The sequence below is a fragment of the Leptosomus discolor genome, chromosome 14 (genome assembly GCF_034619465.1).
Source record: "Leptosomus discolor isolate bLepDis1 chromosome 14, bLepDis1.hap2, whole genome shotgun sequence".
NCBI classification, from domain to species: domain Eukaryota; kingdom Metazoa; phylum Chordata; class Aves; order Leptosomiformes; family Leptosomidae; genus Leptosomus; species Leptosomus discolor.
The window spans coordinates 19,198,580-19,223,750 of NC_141404.1; the positions used below are offsets into that span (position 1 = coordinate 19,198,580).

General features: G+C 43.9%; 2 protein-coding genes across 2 annotated transcripts; one reads left to right on the plus strand and one right to left on the minus strand.

Moving 5' to 3' along the window:
* The first annotated feature begins 2,001 nt into the window (after positions 1 to 2,001).
* LOC104347546 (melanin-concentrating hormone receptor 1-like) lies at positions 2,002 to 3,596 on the plus strand. The gene is given in 5 exon segments (XM_009952609.2): positions 2,002 to 2,086; positions 2,635 to 2,908; positions 2,910 to 3,143; positions 3,145 to 3,513; positions 3,515 to 3,596. Coding segments are annotated over 5 exon segments (1,044 nt in total).
* A 9,288-nt stretch (positions 3,597 to 12,884) lies between these two features.
* Positions 12,885 to 18,771, minus strand: ZP2 (zona pellucida glycoprotein 2). The gene is made up of 18 exons (XM_009949755.2): positions 18,725 to 18,771; positions 18,578 to 18,651; positions 18,324 to 18,407; positions 18,142 to 18,236; positions 17,232 to 17,390; positions 16,842 to 16,886; positions 16,413 to 16,577; positions 15,867 to 15,963; positions 15,604 to 15,785; positions 15,078 to 15,207; positions 14,716 to 14,897; positions 14,546 to 14,637; positions 14,334 to 14,458; positions 13,876 to 14,065; positions 13,470 to 13,605; positions 13,290 to 13,386; positions 13,117 to 13,203; positions 12,885 to 13,030 (listed from the first exon to the last, which is right to left on the minus strand). Exons 1-18 carry the CDS (start codon positions 18,769 to 18,771, stop codon positions 12,885 to 12,887), a joined length of 2,133 nt encoding a protein of 710 aa, XP_009948057.2.
* Positions 18,772 to 25,171: the final 6,400 nt, after the last annotated feature.

Here is a 25,171-nt window from a genome sequence, read left to right on the forward strand (position 1 = left end):
CTTCAACGTGGAGTCAGTTTATCTGAGCCCCAGTGTGTTCCACGTAGTACTGGTGATAACATTTTCAGCTGTAGTGACAGGCCGGCCCCGCACTTCAGCGGTAGAGCCCTTCCTTAGCACACCGTGTTACTGTCTGCAGGAGACAGACAGGACCCAATGCTAGTTCATAAAGGGCTCTAGTATTTGCTAAATCCCAGTTAAATGTGAAGGATTTAGAGAATAGAGCCCATAACAGGAGGTTTTTCATCATTTACCAAGTAGATAAAATATTTGGTTTTTCAGGTTGCTTCAAAGCTTTATCCCAGCCAGATTTTGTTTTAACTTCCAGTTGATAGTAGTATACAAGTGGTTGGAACAGGGAAAAAAAAAAAAAAAGGTACTTTCTCTACTTTCCTTGTAAGAAAAGGTAGTGCTGTGATACTGTTTATGTGACGTACAGCCTGGAGAAAGCCATCTGAAATAGGGAACAAAGATTAAACAGTAATGTATGTACATAGTTGTTTACATTGCCGGTACCCCCACTTCAGGATCAAATCTGCAGCTGCTGGCAATTACACGAGAACTCTGCCAGTTTGCAGCAGATGAGGATCAGTGGGGGGAATGGAATGCTGTTCTTAGCAATTGTGTGGGGCTGCACAGCATGCACACCGCAGCTGTAGGCAGTACACCCTAAAAGCAAATTCCCCAGTGCATACACTGGACTGCACAACACTGACAGATGACTGGTGTTTGCAAATGGAGGGACTCCAACTAGGTAATATGTTGGGGGCATTGAGGTGAAGGAGGCATTTTGCACCGGCTGGTAAATAGAATACATGATCCCTTGTGCAAATGGACTGGTGCCTGCTTTCAAGAGCTGTGAAGTACTGAAATAAGGATTTCTAGCACTTAGAAATAGCTCTTACAAATAGCAAAAAGTGAGCCTTGGAATAGCATTCTAGTCATTGCAGAATCCTTCCTGCCTTTTGCCAGACTGCTGGCCCCCATCATCAGGATACAGTTTGAGTCTGATCTTATTTTCAAAATCTTACTTTTTCTAGGCAATAATACCTTCAATCCAGGAGTTTACTGGCTGCTAAGAGCAGACTAATGGTTATGAGGGAAATAAAGCAGGAATTACCGTGACTTGATTATAACACAGTCGCTACCTCATTCATTTAATGTTTCTAGTGTTTTGCCTTTTTTACATGCCAAACTGCTGTAATTTCAAATACACTTTGAAAATAAATCCCTTGTTTATCTCCTATTCTCGATCAGTCTGCCTGAAATGAAACATGCATAACTCCATTACTGTGCTTGAGACTTCAAAATGAATTGAAAGGGAGAAAGCACTTCACAGAGGGGAAATAATGATGCTGTTTATCATCTGTGCTACAACTTAGCAGGCACAGCCAGGAAAGACTACCTTTCTGCGTACTTACTCACAAAGCTTGTACCTTTTCACCTTTAGGATGGTTTTCCTTCAGAATCTAAAGAGATTAACCACAATCTATACTTTCAAATCTTGCTGCAAACTTGACTTCAGGCTTTAACATAGCTCTTTGCGGAATTATGTTGAGACATTTATACTCAATTAGATGCTGAAAGCAAAGCGTGCTCTCAGTGCTGGCTGCTGATCTTTTTCTTTAGAGGATTTTGCTTTCTTCAAGAAAACCCATTTGCCTTTCCAGAGCACAAGCTCATTGCTTAGTCTATCAGTGGATCCTAATCACTGCCTTCAGCACAAAATAAAATTCTGCTCTCCCTGCAAGCGTATTTCCAGCACTCTGCTGCCAGCCTTGGTGACGGGCACTGCCTCATTACATCCTGGCATCACTTTTGCCTGCTGGTGGTGCAGGGAGCAGAGGAGCTGCCTTTTAACTCACATCAACAGCCTCTGCTGATGCTTAGAGCAGTGGCTTTCTGAGCAGCCACACAGATCTCCAAGGAATCTGCAACCTTTATTCTTTCAACATGAAACACATCTTCAAGATACTGATAGGGACCAATTTTTCCTGAAGGATGGATTTTAAAACAAATCACAGTGAGAGCTTGAACAGCTGCATCCCCAACAGCTCCAAGGCTGTTCAAAACTTTTCCCTGCCTGGTAAGTGCAATAAACAGGTAAGTGAAAATATACATTAGTATATAAACTATAATAGGTGTAGGCAGGGGGGGAGGAAATCACTTGGGTGAAATGGTTTTGAAGAAAGCCTGAGAATGGATGTTATTACCCATACAGTTAAGCAACATATGCATCGAGATATATATATATTGAAATGTATCCATTATATATCTATACATTTGAAAGGGTCTAAATGCACATACGTGAAGTGATATACACACTGGTGCTCTTCCATTCTATTATTAATGTGTGTTCGTACATATGAAGGGAAGAATGGGTGTATGCGCATTTGATTAGAGACGCATGTTTTAATGTACACATTTGTCAAAGCTGCTGAGAAAGTGCCTGTGTGTGGTTAGACATGACCAGATGCACAGAGCACTTCCTCACCTTACACGTGCCTAAGAAATCATTACTATTTGCATTCAGAGCACTCGTTTTCTGTTAGAAGCCGGACTATCCACAATGCGTGTCCTCAACCAGTGGTCCTGGCACAGCTGACTTTTTCCTGCCTAATGATGTCTCTGCAGATGACCCCAGCAGGATGAGCTATGGCAGCTTCATCATGCCCACCCTATTTGGCATTATCTGCCTGTTGGGCATTATTGATAACAGCCTGGTTATCTGTACAGTCTTAAAAAATTCTGGCCCTAGCAGTAGCGTCTCAGATATCTTCATCATCAGCCTCTCCATGGTGGACCTCCTCCTGGGCATGCCCTTCCTCATCCACCAGCTACTGGGGAACAGTGCCTGGCTCTTTGAGGGGACAATGTGCACAACCATCACTGCCCCGGATGCCAACAGCCTACATCCTCGCTGCTATGTCCATCGACCGCTACCTTGCCACTGTCTACCCTTTCACCTCCACTGGCTTCAGGAAGCCCCCTATGGCAAACCTTGTCATCTGTGCACTCTGGGCCCTTTCCTTCCTCAGCATTACGCCTGTGTGGATATATGCCCAGCTCATCTCTTTGCCTGGAGGTGTACTAGGCTGTGGGATTTGTCTGCCAGACCCCCAGAGAGACATTTATTGGTACACTCTACCAATTTTTCATGGGCTTTGCCATCCCTTTTACCCTCACCACAGCAGCTTACAGGAGGATCCTGCTCAAGATGGCCAGGTCCTCAGAAGTGCTGATGAGCCAATGATGCACCAGGGCTCGAACCAAGAGACTGGTCCATACAGCAATTGCTATTTGTATGGCCTTCTTCATTTGCTGGGCACCTTTCCGCATCCTGCAACTGGCCCAGCTTGCCATAAGTTGCCCCACCCTGCCTTTCTACTACACCTACAATGTGGCTATCAGCCTGGGCTATGCCAACAGTTGTCTGAATCCCTTCATCTATATCTTGCTGGACCAAAATTTCCAGAGGCAGCTTGGGATCCCTGTACCAGAGGCAGGATCCCATAAACTCGAGCAAAAACATTCGGGAGGATGCAATTCAGTCAGGGCAGCCCCTGCTGCATTTGGCGTCCATCTCTGGCAGGTAGCAAGACCCGCAGTAATTTGGGTATGCCCCCATAAGCCAGCTGCTGTTCTCTCCTGGTGAGACACACGGGCAGCGGCAGGCAGGTGAGCACTACGCACCACATCTCCTGTGGGATGGATTTTTCCTTGGCCTGGAGACAAAGTTGTGGCAGCCTTTGGGCAGAAGCTCTGTTTTGACGTTGTGTTCCTATTTAAATCTTCCCTGGAAGCTATGAATTATGTTCTCCCCAGGAGATGAAAAGCTTCCAAGCCTTTTATTAGATTACTCCACACCAAAAATATTTTTGTGCAAAACCCCAGACAAGCAGCAACCCTCCGTCCAGGGCTACCATTTGAAACTTAGGGACTTCCAAGTTTATTTCTTGCTTTAAGCTCGCTAAGGAAGAAAGAAGGAATTTGGACTGTTCTGGATCTTTTTTTTTTCCTGAAATGTGGCTCGGGACCCTAACACACTTTACCAAGGTTTTAAACAATAGGACAATTATGTTTTCATCTCCATTCTAACACACCAGTTACATGATATGTTTAACAGTGGGTGAGACATCAGTCATTTTCTTTCAATTTAAAGCCAACAAAACTGCTTATTTTCCAGAATCAGCAGTTGTCAAGAAGCCCAGTAAGTATTCCCAAGTATATTTAAAAGTAACCAGATTGATTTAATCCCAATGACTCTGACACACAGTTCTGTACCATCTTGTGTCCTGGTTTGGGCTGAATCAGAACTAATTCTGTTTTAGTGCTTTAACTTTTCAGTTAAGTCCCCTCTAACTAACAGCACTTTCTGAAACAGCAGCATGTTTTTCCGGACAGTGACTGCTTCTAGCAGTGATAAGGCCTGGTGTTTATAGTTCGTACCAAGGAATGGGATGCAGAGAGGCCCTTGCTTATACTCGTTCTTATGGCGACCAAGGTCACTGCTAAATCTTGTACTCCATTTGGGGTGCCAGGAGTGAAAAGGGTCGCACCTACAGGGAGGAGCGAACTGGACAGGTGACCCAAACCTTACCAACAGAGTATTCCATCCCATATACATCATATTCAGTATAAAGCTGAGAGATCACAAGGGTCTCACGCTCTTCGTCTCTTCCTCTCTTCTTCGATGGCCGACATCTGAGGAGGACTGATCCGTGCATCCCTGAATCCAGTGCCTGAGTCCAGCTCCTGTATCCCATCCCTGTCTGCTGCCGAGTCCAGCTTGGGACTGCCCCAGTGCCAGCCCTGCGGTGTGGTGGTGACGTATTGTCATCAGGGTGGGGGGAGTTGGGTTCGGTATTGGTTTTGTATATATTTGTACATATTGTATATATTTCATTATTTTCCTTATTCTTATTATTTATCTTTTCTTTTATTGTTATTGTTCCATTAAAGCTGTTTTAGTTTTCTTTTCCAAACAGTAAAGTCTCTCTCCCTTGTTCTCTCTCCTTTTCCCTTTTGGGAGGGGAGAGGGGTTAGTAGAGAGTGTCTGTCATTCGTTAGTGGCCGGCCCAGCCTCAAACCGTGACATCTTGTTAGGGGACAGTAATGGAAACCCAAGTTAAACAGCAGCTGTCACTAAACCACAAAGTTGCTTTGTAGTGTAACGGTTAGATCCCATCTACATTAAGAAAAAAAAGAAAACAGAATAGTTCCTTACCATTAGCAGTGTATCATGTGCATATGCATATTATATGGTATTTCCTCAGCTAGCAGCAAGCCTTTAGTAAATATACATCTTGAAGCATATTGCTCAGGTTTTCAACCTGATTGTGAGTGGCTCAATTTTCATGTGGCCATCTTGACCAATTTGGAAAGAACTTGACAGTAGCAACTACTGAGCATCCATTCTCTGACAATCAAACCTCTGTTGCACATGGCAACCAAAATCACTGGGCTTTAGTTTTACAACACTATCATTCTAGTAATAGCAGGCACTTACGTCCAGAAAAATTAACAAAAGCAGAGATTCTACACGCTCCCATTTCAAAGGAACGTTTGCCTTTTTATGGTAGATCAAATTAAAGCTGTTTAAAAAGTGCTTTTATATTTCAAGAGATCATAAAGGCCAGACAAAATTCTTTACCAAGAATACTCAGTTGCTAGAACACACAACCTACTTGAATTTTAATAAATTAGAAGTTAGAAACTTCATCATTAGCTTGATTTATTTCTGCTCCTATAAAGTAACCAAACATCAATACTGTAAATGAAGAAAAATATATATGATTATTTATATGTACTCTGTAACATAGGGGATCTTTACCTCCACCTCTTTAGATTTCCAGGAGCCGTTTATTTTAACGGCATATTAATTCATTAAACAGGTATTACAAAAACATGTAGCCAGCAATCCCTGAGGCAAGGCTGCCTCCAACAGCTTCTCAGGAGGCACTTCCAAGACAGAGCAATAAAATCCTTACACCTGTCTCAACTGACAACACTCAAAAGCTTTAGACCACAGGTCCTATGTGGATACACAGCCGAAGGGATCTAAGCCTTTCACATGCATTTCCTTTATATTCGCATCTTTTGCTGAAGGGAGGAGGCATTGCTTAATAAACTCAGCAGACAATGAAGTGAGTGAATTTATTCTGGCTCAGAGTCTGGCCCCACATGAACGGTTTCCTTCTGCATTTTAAGGTGTTTTTTGTTTTTTGTTTTTTTCATTATGTAATTCATTATCACCAGCAGCTATGACTTCTCAGTTACCAGCAAGTAAACATGGAGCAGTTTTACTCCTACTGCCCTGACCTTTGCATGTTTATCAGTCACTGTCATTCTAAAGCTTCTCACCATATCCTTTTAATAAGAGCTGCTTTCAGTGATGTGCCATCACCACATTAGCATGTTTTTTGATAGGAATATACTGAAGAAATAACACTAGGTCAGCATAGACCAGGTGGTTTTTACTGTAGACAGCAAGGCTATCCCTCAAATGAGGGTATAGGGTTTGGGGGGTTTTTTTGGTTGTTTTTGGTTGGTTTGGGTTTGGTTGGTTTTGGTGTTTGTTTGTTTGTTTTTTTAATTATCCAACACTGCAGCAGAGCTAAGAAGTCCCTAGCACGGGAAGTTGGGAATATAGCGCTGGGGCCCCATTGTCTCAGTTGTTCTCTTTGCTTCCTGCAGAATGGCACCAGCCCAGCAGGGGAATGGCAGGAGCCTCTCTCAGCCCTGTGGCACTGCCCCCAGCTAGGCCCTCAGCCTACCCAACCCCAAGGATCTAGTTCACGGGCCCTTACTTCAGGCATAAACATGCCTCAATGGGCAGCCACTCCTGCAGCCCCCATCCCTGCATTCTGGGGGACCCCAAACATCCTGTCTTTCTAAGGAGACTTGGAGCAACCAACTTTGCTGTGGTTCCTGAAGCAGATGATTGAGCTCAAGCTGCAGAGACCTCAATGCTGACTCCACACACAACAGGTTCATTGATTGTCTTCTCCTGTGCCTCCTCTTACTGCACCATCATTCACACTTTGCACCCCCATACAGGTGCCAAGAGAGGGACATCAGGCCTGAATACAGTGGAGGAATCCTTTGTATTTGTAAAATGAGCTTAAAAATTCCATGGTTAACACACTTCAGCAGGCAACTGAGAAACACTAGCACTCAGAAAGTGGGAAGGAATGCATGTGGCTGGGCTCTAAGGTAAATTATTTACAAAGTAGGAGAAAACACCCCCATGTTTTCCTTGATTTAAATGTTACATGAGTCTTTTGTTCAAAATTCCCCTGCAGTGTCCACAACTGAACTGTGGGAGAACCATAAATTTAATCCTCCCAAAGACTAGTGAGGGATCTCCTCTAGTGCTGTCTCTGACAGTCTTCCCTAAGCAGACAATATTAGCCAGGAACCAGGCAAGAACCACCTTTCCTTTGACCTGCATGGCTGTCACTGCATGCAACCTTTTTGTCTCTGCTCCCCAGCTAGTAAAAACAGTACAAAAGATAGAAGTCAAAGAGCAAAAGTAAAACTCTTACCTACACCCTTTGAAGAAAAGGTATTTTAAACATCCTCACTAGTGCAAGGCTCCAGATTCATGTATGTAAGCTATGCGAGAAACATTTTTATTTATGGGGATGTTGGCTAGCATTTCTCCTTTACAGAGCACTCACATGACAGCCAATGTAATGTTATTTAGTGAATTTCACATGTCCTGGAGTGGAAGTTCAAACCCTATCCAGCAATGAGACACAAGGAAACAATTCCCTGCCTGAACACACACTGATCTTTTCCCACACTTAGGAAAAAGGAGAAAGATGGAGGGGAGGGGGAATATCAGCATTTTTTTGGCTCAGAAGAGCTGAAAGCCCATACAGTTAAGTACAGTGTGCAAACCCTTTTGATTAAGCACCACTTTCATAGCTTTTGCAGAAATGCTTCATATTCCAAGTGCTAAGTCAACAGGACTTAAGTGTAGTAGCTGGTTTGCTAGACAATAGCCTAAGTAATCATTTCAACTCTAATCCCTATCAGGCTGACAGTAAGAGTGACTTGCAAATAGCTCCAACATGAAATTCAGAGTTTCATTGTACTTCTGTTGACACTGTAACTGTGATTAGCAACAGCATAAAGCCTTCCTAGTGATCCTGTTCAAGCCTCCATACTCTGCTTGCATGGAATTTACACTATACCTAGGAAGCGTACCCTGAAATCTGTTGTATTAAAACCAGCTCATTAATAATGCTTATTAAGTGAAATAGGGGCAGCTACCCACCCCCCCCCCCCGTGCTAATTGACTTGATCTGAAGCCCTGCATGCCCAGAGAACATGGAGATGGACCTGTGATGATTGCTGTCCCTGCTTACACGAAGTTGTCAGATAGTGTTTGACCTGTTACACTCAGTGCAACAGAGCTCTCTCATCCCTTTTCATTGTCACATGCAATTGTGCTTTTATGCTTCATTTCCTTGACTGTGTAAGACAATGTGTACAGAATACAAAATAAAAAGCATAGTTGCATGACTGAAGCTGCCTCACTTCAAGTGGACTCTATTACATCTACATAGTGCTGTCCTTGTCTATACTGAAAGCTGCAATGAAATACAGTGACACTTTAAAAAACATTCACTAACCTTTTAACAAAACACTCATTACTGTATTTCTTGCCCTGCTGAATGCAAACACCTTTTGTGTCAGGTTACATGAAGAACAGTCTTAGGCTCCATTTAGTGGACAGTAACCCAGAGTTTGACTTTATGATAGGAAAGAATGTAGTGCAAATAACTCCAGAAGGTGACATGGGAAATCTTTAGAGCCTCTGCTGGCACATGAATAAATTGAAAAGTTCTTCCCAGTTTTTATTCAAGTTAAGAAGACTTGAATGCAAAGAGAACTTATTAAAAAACTAATAAGTTATTCATTACTACACATTTATTTCTTTATAATCTAAGTGCCTCTTAAGCAGAGAGGGAAGGAAAATAGGTATAACAAGTAGATTCTCTTCCAAGCATCCACACAACTGTTTTGCTTCAGTAAGGAAGCATTACAGACAAGACAGTTCTTTCACAACCCTTTTCTCCTTCCAAAAAACACTTTTCCCCCTCGGTTTTCAGAGGCTCCAAAATTACATACTACTGGTGCTCCTATGAATTGGCCATGGATCTTCTAGCCACCAGAAGATCAGCTCTGGCAGCAAAGGTCTGTTCCACGCTGTGGTTTTCCTAACATCCTTCTAGCCTGATGCATTCAGAAAAAGCAAGCTCCAGCTTCAGAGATACTCCCTCAAAGACCTTTTCTAATTATCTGAATCGCACAATAAGGAGAAAAGTGGGTTGGTTTTGTGGTTTTGGTGTAGGGGTTTTTTTGCAATAATTAGAGAATCATAGAATTATTTGGGTTGGAAGGGACACCTTTCGCTAGATCAGGTTTCTTCCAAGCCCCGTCCAGCCTGGCCTTGAACACTACCAGGGAGGGGACAGCCACAGCTTCTCTGGTCAACCTGTACCAGTGCCTCACCACCACCACAGTGAAGAACTTCTTCCTAATATCTAAGTCTACCCCCTTTCAGCCTGAAATGTTTCAAAACAAATTGCTGCATGTTGGTAACCAATTTAAGTAAAGCCAGGTTTTAATCCCCAGCTGTAGCACAGAGCTTGCATTTACAAGAACAGCTGGAAGAGCTGTACATACTGCAGATGTTGGCACAACATAGATTTTTTTTTAAAAGCAGCAATGGAAAGGAATCAACATGGTGAACAAGAGCATTTGACAAGCATTTCAAAATGAGAGTTAGCTGCAAATCCAACAGGAATGTAACACAGCAATGGGAGATTTCAGAACAAAGACACTGAGAAATTTCAATATTATAGTCCTCATTAAAGCCAATCTTCAGTGATGAGATATTAAGAGGACTAACAGTACTCAGTTTCATAAGTAGATGCAGGAGGGGGAATACATGTTAGACGAACAATTAACAGAGTAAGAGTGCTGCTCTGAATGCTGTCTACCCTGACAGGTAGTGGAAAGCCACAAGAAGAGTAAAGGCAAAACTCAAATGGATCCAGTGAAAAGAAGTTTTCTAAAAATCCATAATTGGCCTGAATTATTTCTCATGTAGTATGACAGAGAGGCTAAGAGTAGTAGAACCAGAAATAATTTGTTTGTAATGAGCAACAAACCCATTCATGAACCTCTTAAGTAAATCCTTGTTTTTAAACCGTTGTTTCTCAAAGCACTGCATTATTCCTGGCTGACCACTGCTGCAATACAGTATAGTCTAGCAAAATAAAAAGCACTAGATAAAAAAACCTCAAGAAGCCCAAGTTTTAACCTCCAAACTCTGAACCTAAAATGCATTTATTTGCTTACCAATAACCAATGAACAGGCTCCCCAATTCCTTAAAGACTCTAGTAGTTACATTGCCTTTCTCTATGGGAGGCTTTAAGGCTTACAGATAGGGAGCAAGACAACATTGGGGATTGTTCTCGCTCCCTTTAATTGTGCCAGTTGGGAAAACTTTATCTGTTACCCAGATAGTTACACCACAGATACCTTATTTATAAGCTGTTCTTATGTCTAAGCTGTTTAAGTGACAGCAGAACACAATCTATTCTGGTGAGGGTGAGGTATTTCTACTTCAGAAAAGTGTTCTTAGTTTTGTTATCAGCTGTCAGAACCTCCAAAATAAGCCACTAATTGGTCTACAGGGACCTGAACAAGCAGATAAGGCATATTAAAAAAAGCCTTTCAAGATGCATTGCTAAGAGCTATATGTCTGAAAATGAGGACCAGACCTGTAGAGGCATCCAGACAACAGAAAATACTGCTAACTGCAGCAGAAAGGAGTTAGCAATAAGCTGGCACACTTTTAGCACAAGATGATTTCTTTCTTTTAAGAGCTTAGTACCTAGTCAGAGAGGGGTAGGTGCCAAGCACCTTCTGGTTAGTGAGACAACTGGAAGTCCCAAAGCTGATGTTCAGTATGAAAGGACTGGACCAGGCTATCACAAGTTGCAGGTCCACCTCCTTCAGGTGCCCATGCCACAAGTGAGCTGTTTTCTGCTTAAGGGGTAACTGTGATGTAGTCACAACAGTCTAATGCAAGGGAAGAATGGCCAGTGGGGAGGGCAGCTGTGCTCAACAGCAGCACACTGATGCCAGAGCAAAGGGGAACAAGGCTTTTAATCCAGCAGTGCAGAAGGGCAGACCCAGACCACAGCTGAACAGCCAGGGGTTTAACATACTACTGCTGAGCTTCATTCAGCCAAAAAGCTTGTGATCTTTGACTCCTGTAGTTAAAAGAATCAGCCAGTGAACTTGGAATGGGTATTACACAATCTTCAGCTCCTCAGGAACAGAGCTAGGGCACTGAAACCCATTTGAAGGCACAAAATAAGCAGATTAAGGGACTACTTTTACATGGTCACTTTCTAGTCCTAGAGATACAAGTACATAAAGTTAATTTATCCTAGGATAGTTTATTCCATCACATTTAGTCCTCCCTGCCTGTAGCAGGAAAGCATGAAACCAAATAAAGTATCACTGCTTCAGAGGGTTTTGCTGCTGTTGGAAACAGCATACCTAAAGCTATACAGATAGCACAGCATATACCCCATCTGTATCAGCCAGCTCCTCTGTAACCACCTCAATGTATCCCTCAAGTTTCCTTTATGTGGAAGTTCATTTTATACATTGAAAACCATCTTGAGTTTCCGGCAACTGGAGGTCTCCAAGCCTCTGTGTGGGCTAGAGCACTCCAGCCTGTGCCAGAGGGCACTTCCTGAACATGTTTTAAGAAAAACAGCAGAGCCATGCATATGTGCAGTTTTTAAATCCAGAAACTTGACAAATTGACATCAACTGACACCACTCGTTAACATGGCAGCTGTTTTGGTCTTTAGAAGACTCCGTAAGAGACTTGCTTGTCTTTTCTAGCCAGTCGACACATTTCCACCTTCACTAGCAGTAAGCTTTATGCTGGTTACAGGCTACAGCCTACACATTGCACTCCTTACCCCTGCAGGGCAGAGAGTTGATTACAACAAGCCAGAACCAAGTGAAATTATGACTGACTCTGCTCTTCACAGTAAAGGTAATGTAGCATTGACTACTGCTGCAGGCAGATCTTTAGCAATTAGAGAGCTAAGGTACTACCTGAAACAGGTAGAAGTACAGTAAGATATGCAAGTGCCACAAAATGTTCACTGAGCAGCTACCATTTGCCCTGTTACAGCCTTATGTTCATCCCAGACTGAACATAGAATTTTCGTTTTGTTATCTAGGTGACTAGCATGAAGTACAATTCACATTTGGGCTTTGATTCTGCAGGCTTTTGTATAGCCCCAGCTAAACTAGTAGTAAATATATACCAAGTACTTGGTTACTACTGTAAAGGGTCTAGATGATACTGAGCTACCAACATTAGCCCTAAATACCACAGGTTAACTGCACAGCATTAAGGAGCACTACTTTGCCTTAAACTAATATTTTACTTCAGTTAAATCCACTTCTACAGTCCTAGGAGAAGGCAGGAGAACTCTGTGGAATCTTGTAAGCAGCCAGTTCTCATAGTATTAGGAAAAAAGATGTAATTAGTACCCTGTCAGTCACCCCATGATGTGAACCAAGGAGGTGAAGAAACCATCCAGTATAGTGGAAGCTGCCATCGCCACTTGAGTCTTACCCAAAAAGCTTGAGTTTTAAAGCTCCAGTTACAGGTAGAGCAACCTGACCAAAGACACCAAGAGCAGTGCCACTGCTCAGCAAGACAGACATCCATCTTTGTCCAGTCTAGTTCCTCAAATGCTACACAGCAACGACTCATCCAGAAGACTCCAGTTACATTTCTGCTCAAAATTTATTTGTAAAAGATACATTAACATACCACATTTACCATGGATGCTCTTCTCTTAAGACATTTAAGAAAAGCCAAAAATAGTAGCATTGTGGCCACCAGAGAGAGCACACTAAAAGCAGTCATTGTAATGCCAACCCATGTCTCCTCGCTCAAGAAAGTGCTCCCTACAAAGCAAGCAGAAAGATAGTTTGTGGAGACAGCTCTTCACTAAACCTAAGCAACATACCTTAGCACCATGCTGGCTTAGTACCTTGGGTTGCAGACCATCCTTCCGGCACAAGGAGGACAGGACCCTGCAAGCTCACCACGGCAGAGTTCACAGCTGACATCCCACTCTCTACAACAGTAACGTAGTAGCAGTGAGCCCCATAGTACAGTGGGTTGTCTTGGATCAGTACAACCCAACATCTGCTTAGACATTACCTCGCTTGCTTCTAGATGGCCTAGGGCATCTTGTCATACACAAAGGGGAGTCTGGTTGAAAACGGTCACAGATCAGAACACTGCAATGGAAGTATACCTAGGACAGAAAATGATGGGTCCATTCATTTTGAGACAATAACTGCTCCTACTTACTGCTCTAAGTAGGAGAATGTCACCTACTAGGCCAGGGAGGGCTTTGTCACCAGAGACAAAGGCAAAAGTCTTCACTTCCAGCCTTTGGCGATAGTTAGCATAGCTGACGCTGTGCCCCACAGGATGAAACACAGTCCTATAGCTGTCCAGGTCATACTCGCACCTGCCAATAGGTAAGAAGCAAGTCAGAACATCAGGGTAGAGAAGGTTTGGGGTGTGTGGGGTTTTTTTTAAGCAACAGGCTAAAGTTCAAGGCAGAGACGCTGCTATCTTCCTACAAGTTCCAGCATACCAGGACAGCACCTGGAAGACCACCTCAAATGGAGAGCCCCTTGTACTTGGGTCTCTGTTCCTAAAGGCAGGGGCATGGGAGAATTAGGGAATCCTCCCACTCATTGCCAAAGTGCTTCCATTTCTCTGGTAGAGCACTCACCCATCAACAACAATATTCCACTGAGGAAGTGAGCTTGGATCTTGTGAAGCTGTTGCCCAACAGTCATCCAATACCAGATGGAGGTTGGGATCATTGCGATTCAGGACCTGAACTTCCAGGAAGATAGGCTGCCGTAGGTACCTTACTATTGGGTACTGATCGTCACGGTATGGCTGTCTGTATGAGTCCTCTGCAAGAATCAAAGCATTGTTAGATAAGTCAGTGTGCAAGAGTCCTGAAGAACTCCAGTCTGGAGCTCTTCAACACCAGCTGGTCCACCAGCTGCAGTTTGTCCTAGAGTCACAGATTTAGGACATCTACCTCAAGTAGCACAAGTGAGAGGGAAAGAAGCACATCAGGTCATTAACAGTCCATGCATCAGAACAGTTCATTCATACACCTATCCCATCACTAGCTCCAGTTGCTTCCCAGCCACCCAAGCCCAGAGTCAGCATTACCTGGGTAGCTTAGCAGAACCAAGGAAAGGGGTCCTTTGTTCACTGAAGAACCTGGAGGAGGAAGGTTGTCTACCCTTATAGTGAGGGAGGCATCACCATTACTGAAGGAGCAGAGGACTGTTAGCCTGTAACAAGAAAGGAGCAGGTAAGTCTTACATTCATATATGGGATATCCAGGACTAAGTACTACCTGGAGAGGTTTCCAGACACACCTGAGTTCACTGTCCCTTGAGATCCTACGCAGTGGAAGGTCTGCCCACACTGCCCTCACCTCATTCTCATAAACAATCTTCTCCCCATCAAACTGTGGAGAAGTAACAGCATTAGTGAGGGCATTCCCAGTGGATTGAGCCCCCTCAATCAGTCCTGGCTACACACTTACCCAATACCTGGTCCCACATCCATTTAGTGGGACATGAAACCAAACCCTGTCATTCAAAGGAGACTTGAAGGCCGGCCGGCATGCAGGATCTCTGAGCCTAAGTGTATTCAAGTCTAGCAGTGGTACAGTGCGGTCAGCAAGGACTTCAAAATCCATGTACCCATCTGGGGTGCATACAGCAGCTGTAACAGGGGTTCACAAATTATCATACCAGTCAGTGACAGCTCAGTCTGCCAAGAACTATTGTGTTCTGGCTAGAGATGGACTAGTCCTTCACAAGGAAGTGTAAGAACAAGCCATGCTGAAGGATTACCATCTGAGCAGCACGTGGGCAGAGTACATTGCAGAAGCCAGATGCTTACCTATTGGTTCATGCTGGTCACAGGGGCACTCTGGGTGCATCAGCATTGCCACAGTCTCTCCATGGAAGTGAAAAGTGAGTTTCAAGGAGGATAAGTAGGACTGAAGCCCTGAGCAGCTCCCCCCACGTAGCTGAAAGACAAGAGTTATCCTCCTGTAGTGTAGCAAGAACTCATTTTAACACATACATATGTTGGAATTGTTTCACTTGCCCCTAGGCCATGGTGCTCCTCACATTCCACTAGTTTGTTAATTTGCATTGCTCCAGGCATGCCAAATACCAACCACTCCAAGAGGAATGTTTTCACCTGCAGCTGGATTTGCCAAGAGACTTCCTGAAACCCAAGTTACCTTCCAGTGAAGTCAGTTTGCATTCATCCTAGTCACAACTGCCCTCAGCCAGCCACATGGCTCATAGCTGACTTGACAGATGCTTAGTCAAGGTCAAACCTACTGTGCTCTGGTTCTTAGTAAACATCAAGGAGTTGTGATCACACTAACGCCTGCGACTTGAGGATCAGAACTCACCCTGGACTTCAGGACTCCCCTGCTAACATGCAGCTTGACCCCTCCCTTTGTGTCCAGAGCAATGCCATGTTCCTGAAGCTGGTCCGTGGGGATGGTTTTACTCTCTACACCCACAGCTATAAGGGTCCCTGGGAAGGCTGGGATGGCAACAGTCATGTATGTTGCATTACAGATTGCTGGACCTGCAACAACATATTGTTAAATATGACACCAGTTTTCCCAGGGCAGAAGCAGTTCAGGTTCTGTCTTTTTCTGTGCATTACCTGGTGCACAAAGCATTCTTGACGCCACAGTCAGTCTGTGTTCAGGAGGGCCATACGTGAGCTTGAGTGCCACGGTGTAGAGCACCTTGTCATTGTGCTGACAAAGATACAAACCTCTATTAGAGAATACTCAGCTCATGATCCATCACAAGACCAACCCCACAAGGCCATATACTATGTCTGGTTTGGGACTGCTGCTATTCATATTTACGACAGCAGATTCTTCCCATGTCAACACCCTTTCAGAAAGGATCTACTCACAAGACTGCCAGTCAGATGTTCACAGGGCAGGCTATAGCTAGAATTCCACTCATGTAGATGCCCACCAGTTGTGCTGCTGAGGTGCTTGCTGTGCTTCCCCATTTTATAGGGCTGGGCAGTAGAATGACAGCTACAAAGTCAAACAGCTTTGCACACACCAGCTAGGCACAGCATTGCCTCAGCTCTGGCCATGACCTGCAAGTGCTTTCCACAAGTCTTAAGGACAGAGATACCTAGCCTCAGTTAAAACAGCATAGTCTTCTCAGTGCCAACTTCTTCACCTACCTTGTAGGAGACAACTCCAGTGGCAGCAAAGGCCACCTGAAAGATCAGATTGTGGCCATCAGCTAGAAAGCTATAGCCTTGCTGCACAGCTTGCCCAAGGCTCAGCTGATGTATTCTAGTTCCATCATCAACCACCAGAGTCCAGGTCATTGGATTTGCTGGAACCTGCAAAGCAGGAGATATCCTTGCTTAGGAAGGGAAGGCACAGCTACGCAGAAGCAGCAACGCATTACAGAGTTCTTCACCCTGCAGGGCTGCCACCTCACAGGTTTTACATTCAAGCTCCCTATATCAATAGCATATATTTAGGCTTCCCAACAAGAAGTACCCCAGAGAGGGAACTACTCCAGCTTGGAGACATCAAGCTCAGTCTAGGTTCAAAACCCAGGCACTCCCTCACCCTCCCTTTGCAAGACAGGACACACGTACCATATGCTCATCATTGAAGCCTGGAATGAGTCTTGGGAAAGTAACCTGAAACACAGTACAAGGGTTAGACCACAGGAACATGGAGTGGTCACAACCCTACAGCTTTAAGAAAAAATCTATACTATAGTTTTCCCAAAGCAGACAGCTGGAACCAGCATCCCAGTTTCCCCTGGAGCCAGACTGGGTGCATCATTAGTGACCATTTGCAAACTAGCTCTTCAAAGAGCTAGTGGTCATGCCAAGATGGACATGCAGCCAACAGACATCCTTGAAGCTGACTGGAACTCTCCTCAGCTTTCTCCAGATCCCAACCACACAGTTCCAGGAGACAGTCATCCTGCCTTGAGAGCCTCTAAGCAGGATCTATAGCTCTCCTATTCCTCTACTTACTGCCATGAAGTCTTTTGTGCAGTTTGTTTCACCGGCAAAGAAAGGAGTAATGACTTCATCTGCATGAACTCTATCACAGTGAGTGCTGTAGGTTACGTTCTTCTCCTCTCCCATTGTGTCATTCACCATCAGCCTCAGTCTTAGCTGGTGCTGACCATGCTATAAACAAGAAATATTAGTTAGAAAGAGGCAGTAGTACTCACCACAGCATGAGGATAACTAAAAGCCATTGAGACTAAAATCAAACTTCATAGTTGTTTTTGTTGTTTGTACCAGTGCAAGGACAAGACAAATTGTTACTTAAAAATCTCTATGGAAAAGGATAAGTTGTCTAGGAAAGTGTGGGGTCATAAAGTTAAAGTGCAGAAACTACTGAGAGAACTGCAGAGATCAAGAAGAAAGTTTCAAGGACTAGCATGTTGTAGTGCCAGAGTCAGCTGCTCAAGAAACAAGTTAAATGCCAAAACCAAGAGTCTCATGGTATTTCAAATGCTTAAAAGCAAGCCTCTGTTTTTGAGGCTAGTTTGTTTCGGCCTCCCACTTATTATTCTCTCTCAAGAGCTATGAATAGCATGTGTTTTTAATTACTCTATCACTATAAGCACAAATAGAGTAGTGCTCTGAAACTCTTGAACCTGGTCCACCTCCCTACAAGATACCCTTTAAACTACTTCAATTCCTTTACAGAAGAACACATTTATGAGGGGTTTTAATCTAAAATTAAAATAACAAGTTGCCTGGTAATTTTTTTCCAGTTTCTGGCATGAGCTGCTCTTATGGAAGAGTTTTAAGTTGTCAAAAGTATAAGTATTCCCACTCTTGAAGAAATTTAAAACTAGAAACTTTATTAAACCCAGTCCTGGCCAGGAAAAAAAGAATCCCACACTCCACCACAGCAGCTTCCCTTTACCTCCAGGCTAGTGCAGTTGACAAACAGGACACTGAGCAACAGCCTCTCATAATCCACAGTGTGGTCACAGGACACAATCTCTTCACCACTTACACCTAAGGAAAGTGGGGAAGATTAGCCATGCAGGCAGGCACCTGCTTTCAGGCTACAGCAGAAAGGGCCAGGGCAGTAGCAATACATACCAACAACACACACATGCCAGGAGTAGTTTCCAAGCTCTCTGGAAAACTTAACTTCCATCCCATCCCTATGACAGGTCACACTCTCTGCAGAGGGAAGACCACCATCACCCTCCTGGAGATAAACACCATGCAAGCCCTCCAGCTAGCCACCCTTGCTTCAGAGCCCCCTTCCACACCAAGGCAGAGGGGAAGCAGTTCCAAGCAAACCTAAACCCCACATCCACACCACTACCATCCCAGAGAGGCCTCATTACCTAAGAGATCCTGATCCCCCAGGCCATCAGCACAAGGGGCTAAGGGCAGCAAAAAGCCAACCAGGAGCAGCAACCTACAAGCAAAAGAGGACCAAATGAGAGAGCAGCAAGGAAAGGACCCAGCTCCCCACCCCAAACCTCACTCACCAGGCCTTTGAGGGGCTCAAGCACTGCTGCTTTGCAAGCAACCCCATCTTCTCACTGCCACCACAAGCTTGCTCTTCAGCTGCCCAGGGAGGGTTATATAGGGCCCGGTTCAGGCTCCACACAGGTGCAGCCTTTCTGCTGGGGGGGGGTGGGCGGGGCGGGGGGGGGGGGGGGGGGGGGGGGGACGACAGTCAGAGAGCTTGTACCTGTTTCTCGTTGAGATGTGGCGTCCTTGCTGTGAAGAGGAGAGCACGCAGGAGACCTTGAGGGATATTAAGTCTTTGGCACGGGTTGTTGTTTCCTTCTATTTTGAAGACATTTTTTTTCTTGCTCTGACCGTGGACTCCCTTATTCCCTTGCCAGATGTTGCACAGAAAAATGCACACCTTTTTGGCAGTTACCTTTTAAAAACTAAATTCTTATTTTTTATTTTGTTAGGATTTAAAAAAATTCCAGTGGTAGATATTTGAATGTAACTGAGAATATTTTCTTGCTCTGTGTGGGCAAATCTGTAATGCTGATATAGATCTAATTAGGAGGAATACACAAGTGGCAGGTTAAGGAAGAGAAGCCCTAGATCAGATCTTTAGACTGAAATATCTCTGGAGGCTTTGGTTGAGCTGTCATTGTTCAAAGCTGTGGGGAAGAAGCCTGGAAAGAAAAAAATCTCAGACTTATGTTATCTTTCAGCTTCTCCAAAGCTTTTGATTTCAGACAGACTTGTAAAAAACCCCAAAGACTCGTATTTTAAAAGTAATTGAATTCTTGAGATGTGGGAAAGTAAAAAGATAGATCATAGGAAAAGAGGAAAATTAATAGTACGGATGGTAATTTAGGAATGGGATGTTAAATTTGGTTTCAGGGAATAACAAATCTTGTATTAATGTACCATGTATTCATGTAAAATATATTCATTTATATTTCTTTTTACAGTTATGGACCTGTGCCTAGAGCAGATTTTAGAGTTCCCAGCCCAAGACAGTAGCTTCAATTCTCTTAAAGACTTAGAGTTGTGAGAAAGAGCCTGTCGGTCAACTGCTGGTAGGTACCAAAGTGCTGGGAACTTGGACAGGACAACAGGATGAGGGGAGGCAGGTAGCCACAAAGCATGTGATTGCCATCAGTGCACTAGTAGCAAAGCAATATGATCCATACAGGCAGAGCAGATGACTAGTGTAAGTAATTAAAAAATTTACATTCTTCAGAAGCAGCTCTTGAACTCATCCTTGTGAGAACATTGCAAATGCAGAGTTAAAGCTATTATGCAAGTGGGGATACCAAGTGTGTACGATGCCACTCACAGCAATAAGCAGGTGCTAACTCAGATCTGTAACCACACGAGAGTAAATAGCACCTGATGTCAGCAGCACAAAAAGAAATTGCACTTCTGCTTTTGCCATCAATAGGATTAGCCTGTGGCTAACCTTTGGGAAGAAATTAACTTCCCAGAGACTCCTGAATTCACAAACATACATGTACCTTTTTTTTCTTCTCTCTCTTTTCTTTCATAATAAGATTCATTGTTTTCAAAAGCAATGATTATACAAAAAAAACCAACGAAACAAACTCTGAAGCCATACACAAGTTTATTGTATTATGTATCTATTGTTATTTAGCTTGGATTTAACTAACACAGTAGGGGGGGAAAAGGGTTTCAAGTATATATCCTTTAAAGAATTACACAAATGAGGTACTTTCAGGCAATCAAATCTGATGTAAAGTTAAACTTACTCTTAATTTCCCTGCCCTGATTCTCAGCTTCATTAAGTCAATGGAAAGGCTGTAGGTCCCAGGGAGCTTTGGATCATATTCCTGAATGTGGTGGGTTGACCCTGGCTAGCTGCAAGGTGCCCATCAAAGCTGCTCTATCGCTCTCCTCCTCAGAGAAAATATAATGAAGAGCTCGTGAGTCGAGATAAGGACAAGGAGAACACTCAGCAGTTACCGTCACAGGCAACACAGACTCAACTTGGAGAAATTAGTTTAATTTATTGCAAATTAAATCAGAGAAAGGTAATGAGAAGTAAAACCAAATCTTGAAAACACCTTCCCTCCACCCCTCCTTTCTTCCCAGGCTTCACTTTACTCCCAATTTCTCTACCTCCTCCCCGCCAGTGGCGCAGGGGGATGGGGAATAGGGGTTGGGGTCAGTTCATCACACGCTGTCTCTGCCGCTCCTTCCTCCTCAGGGGGAGGACTCCTCGCTCTTGTCTCTGCTCCAGTGTGGGGTCCCTTCCACAGGAGACAGTCCTCCATGAACTTCTGCAACGTGAGTCCTTCGCACAGGCTGCAGTTCTTCACTAACTGCTCCAGCACGGGTCCCCCGTGGGGTGCAGTCCTTCAGGAAAAAACAGCTCCAGCGTGGGTCACCCATGGGGTCATAAGTCCTGCTCCAGCATGGGCTCCTCTCTCCACAGGTCCTTCCAAGAAGCCTGCTCCAGCATTGGCTTCCCACGGGGTCACAGCCCGCTTCAGGCATCCACCTGCTGTGGTGTGGGGTCCTCCACAGACTGCAGGTGGGTATCTGCTCCACTATTAACCTCCACAGGCTGCAGGGGCACAGCCTGCCTCACCACCGTCTTCCCCACAGGTTGCAGGGGAATCTCTGCTCCAGCACCTCGAGCACCTCCTCTCCCTCCTTCTTCACTGACCTTGGTGTCTGCCGGGTTGTTTCACAGATTTTCACTCCTTCCTCCAGCTGCAATTGAGCAGGGCTTTTTCCCCCTTCTTACATACATTATCGCAGAGGCACTACCACCATTGCTGGTGGTCTCAGCCTTGGCCAGTGGTGGGTCCATCTTGGAGGTGGCTGGCATTGGCTTTATTGGACATGGGGGAAGCTTCTAGCAGCTTCCTACAGAAGCCACCTGTGTAGCCCCACCTGCTACCAAAACCTTGCCCACGCACATGCAAAACACTGGAGTTTGGATGACTCTGGGCTGGTAAAAGCTTGATCTTGCATCATGCCAGAGTGATGCTGCTAGCATGGGGGACCTTTGCAGAGGCCTGAGCAGCAGCAACGCATGGTCCCTCTGCAGAAGGACAGCCTGTCCTCACCCGATAGAGTTAACTCAAGGTTTTGCCAACTCCCAAATGCCTCATAACAGGTTGTGGCTTGTGTAGCTGAAAGGTAATGTTGGGCCAGACAACATTTAACAGTTAGAGCAACTCTGTTGCCACAGTTTGGGTTTGCTCTGGGGTGTGTGTTAGCAGTTCCTTATATCAATCTTTGAGTATGTAGGTTTGTAGGACGTAACTCATCAGGACGAGCTAAAATAATTAGTAGTTGCTCCACTTAACATGACTGAATTCGCAGCTTAAGCTACAGAGAAAGCGTGGCCATTCCTCCTGTCCAAGTTGATGAACCTGTAACAATAACTATGGGCTGAGTTACAGGTAAACAGCTAATTCATGCCCTGAAACACAAGACTATCTCCATGGCTTGCTTTTTCTTTCTGCTGCAAAAACCTGCAAGGGCTCCTCTTCCAGTTCTCTGCTTTTCCCTTCTACTTGTTTGATTCTCTAAATTTTGGAAAACAGGCATTGCCCTACAGCAGTGCTGAACACCCCTGAGTATCAGGGTGTTGCATACCGTCTCTGGAGAGCACAGATCACCTCAACATAGATGCACTTTCCTATGGGCTTTGGCTGGCCCTGTCCCTCACAGACTGTCAGCAGGACAGCATTTGAGACACCAATGAGCTCAACATGGCTTTCCTTGGAACTGTTTGTAGCAATGCTGATGAGATCATGGGAAAAAACCAAACCAAACCAAAACAAAAAAATCCCAAGAAAAAGGCTTTAGCAATGCAAAAAGCCCAAATGCCACGTCAGGACTTCTACTTTTGAGCAATCCCAGCAAAAACACTTACTGCAGATATCACTATGATACAACAGATGTCACTACTTGGAGCCTTACAGAAGCCCCCCAATCTGCTTTTATGCCCAGTATGGCCAGGCATCGAGGGTTGGGGGTGAGGAGAGACAGGGCTTTCGGAGAGTTGGCTTTATTTCCTCTCAATTTTGAGTATCTTTCCCTATTGATTAAGGCCTCACTCCTGAAATGATGCGTGCAGTCAGACTGCGAGGGCTGCCTTTGCACCCCCCAGCTCAGGCGTGGACACATCTGAACAATCATCACATCAGGACAGGTCTTGGGCAGCACCAGCACAGCACTGGCATGGGCCACACTCAACCTCGCTGTGGGAACGGGGCTGCTCAAGAGGACATCCAGCAACAGGCATAGCAGTTCCGTCTTACTAAGAAGTGAAGAAATAAGCTTTTATTGTTGTTTAAATGTTGTCATCATCTCTGAATTTTGTAGCCACAATTACCCTGTGTGACTAATTCCATTCTTCTCTAAGCCCATTAATTCCAAGGATCTCATTAGGCAAGCAGAGACTTACTTGCCTCCTCTCGTATGGCCTTTACCATACGTTTGGTGCTTATAAAAGTTGCAATGAGGAAATGTTGTGCTGGATAATACCTCATGCAAAACAAATAGCACAACAACATCACTGTTCAGACCGGGCTCTGAGTTATCTAGAGCAACATAACTAATGATGCTGTAGTCTTCAATCTAAATAGTTTGTTTAACTGCTAATATTTTGTTTAAGATAGTTCCCAGAAAAATAGAGCAATAATCATAGATATAGCGAAGTCCAGTAACAAACCAAAGCTGCTAGTTAAATAATTCATTAGCTTACAACACCATGTACCATCACAACAGAGTTTCTCCAGAGCCTGGTAAGACGTTTCAATTGGAAGTGGAATGGTTTTGAAGTTCTTTTGAAACCCAAAAAGAAAAGCTTCATTCTAACTAGTCAGGGAGTTCAAAAAGTTCAGAATTTTGAGCTTTAGTCTCAAAAGAAAAATCTCCATTCAGTCTGAGAAGTTTAGCTCATTTGATGTTGAATCATTTATTGCATGTTAAGTTGAGGTTTTTGGATGGGACAAAGATGAACAAATACCAGGAGTTTAGAAACAGAGAGATTTTGTATGGTCTTCTCTTTTTTGTTTCTTTTTTTTGTGATGCCCACTTTTGTGACATAAATAGTAATAAAGCTTGTAAAGTCCCGGAGCTTCTCTCCAATTGATGTGGGTTTTGCTTTACCTCTAATTAAAACTTGGAACAATAGTTTCCCACTTAGCATCATACAGAGTAACTTTCTTTTAAAATCAGTAATTTCATATGTTAGATGATAAATATCACTCTGAAATCAACACTTTGTGTGCTGAATTAGTTAACAGAAAAGCAAATGAACGTACTTCTGTAGTAGAAATCAATAACCTTAAAAATGAAAATGTCTCTTGCCACCAACTCACTTTCAAGGGTGTAGCTAACAATGTGAAATGTCAATGTACACAAAAAATGATGTCTCCTCTCTTCTACCAGCCACTGGTGGTACACGCAGTGCATGCCCTGGTGATCATCTGACACTCTTGAGAAACCCATTAAAGGAAATAAAATTCAATGGCACCAAGAAACAGCTAATCTAATACATACATACACATATATATTACCTGTCTTTGTTCTGTTTGTTTTTAGAAAAAACAGCAAGTTTTTTCTAGTAGCTGTAAATTTAACTCGGTGCTGAGCTTGGTTAAATAGAAAATGGAATAACTGACTGCATTTTTTTATCAGAAAAGTATTAATGTCAATGCAAGGAACTTGAAAAACAGCTGAGGGTAAAACCATCACCTAAAACAGAGATTACAACACGGGTATGGAGGGTGGCCTGGGTGAAGCACAGCCGTTCCTCACTGCCCTGAGGTGGCAGGATAGCAATGGGGATGGCTGTGTCTGTGGACGACATGAAGAAAAACCAGGGCTTTGGTTTATTCCTACCTAGACTTGTTTATTCAGATTCAAACCTTTCAGAGGATCTGACCAACTCTCCTTGTCATGGAAGAAAAATGCTGGTACAAGCTTGTTCCTGAAGAGCTCTTCAATCCCTGTCTGAGAAAGTAATTAAGAAAGAAAGCCCTTTGGAGACATCTCCGGTGTATTACATGGGTGGCATTATGGGAAGTAAATGAGGTGGCACTCCATTCAGTAATTGCACCAACTCTGGGCAATGAGTGGGTTTGCAATTGCTACTGCTTCTGTAACGAGCGTAATAAGCAACAAACCCTCGCTGCTAATTGCTGGGGGTAGATTCTCTAAGATACGGGTTAGTTCAGTTAGTCATAGAAAACAGCTTGACAAAAAAGTAACATTTATCTGGCAGCTGTTGTGAGTGTGACCAGAATAGCAGATAACCTGCAGCATTTTATTAAGCAGCAGTAGTCTCTTACTGATTTCTTCTCAGCTACTGTTTTAAAGCTGATCTTTCACATGGTTTTCTCTTAGTAATTCTTTTGAACCTAAGAATTAGAATTATGGTCGAATTAGAATTATGGTCTAATTTTCTAAGCTTTTACTCATAGAGATAGCCCTTAAACGCC

Excerpts from the sequence above, each read along its gene's own strand:
- ZP2 (XM_009949755.2), bottom strand. The coding sequence starts at position 18,771 with ATGGGGTTGCTTGCAAAGCAGCAGTGCTTGAGCCCCTCAAAGGCCTG. Across the intron at positions 15,964-16,412 it reads CTGGAGTTGTCTCCTACAAG|CACAATGACAAGGTGCTCTA; the intron begins GTAGGTGAAGAA and ends TATCTTTGTCAG. Across the intron at positions 13,204-13,289 it reads GCCATCTAGAAGCAAGCGAG|AGAGTGGGATGTCAGCTGTG; the intron begins GTAATGTCTAAG and ends TTACTGTTGTAG.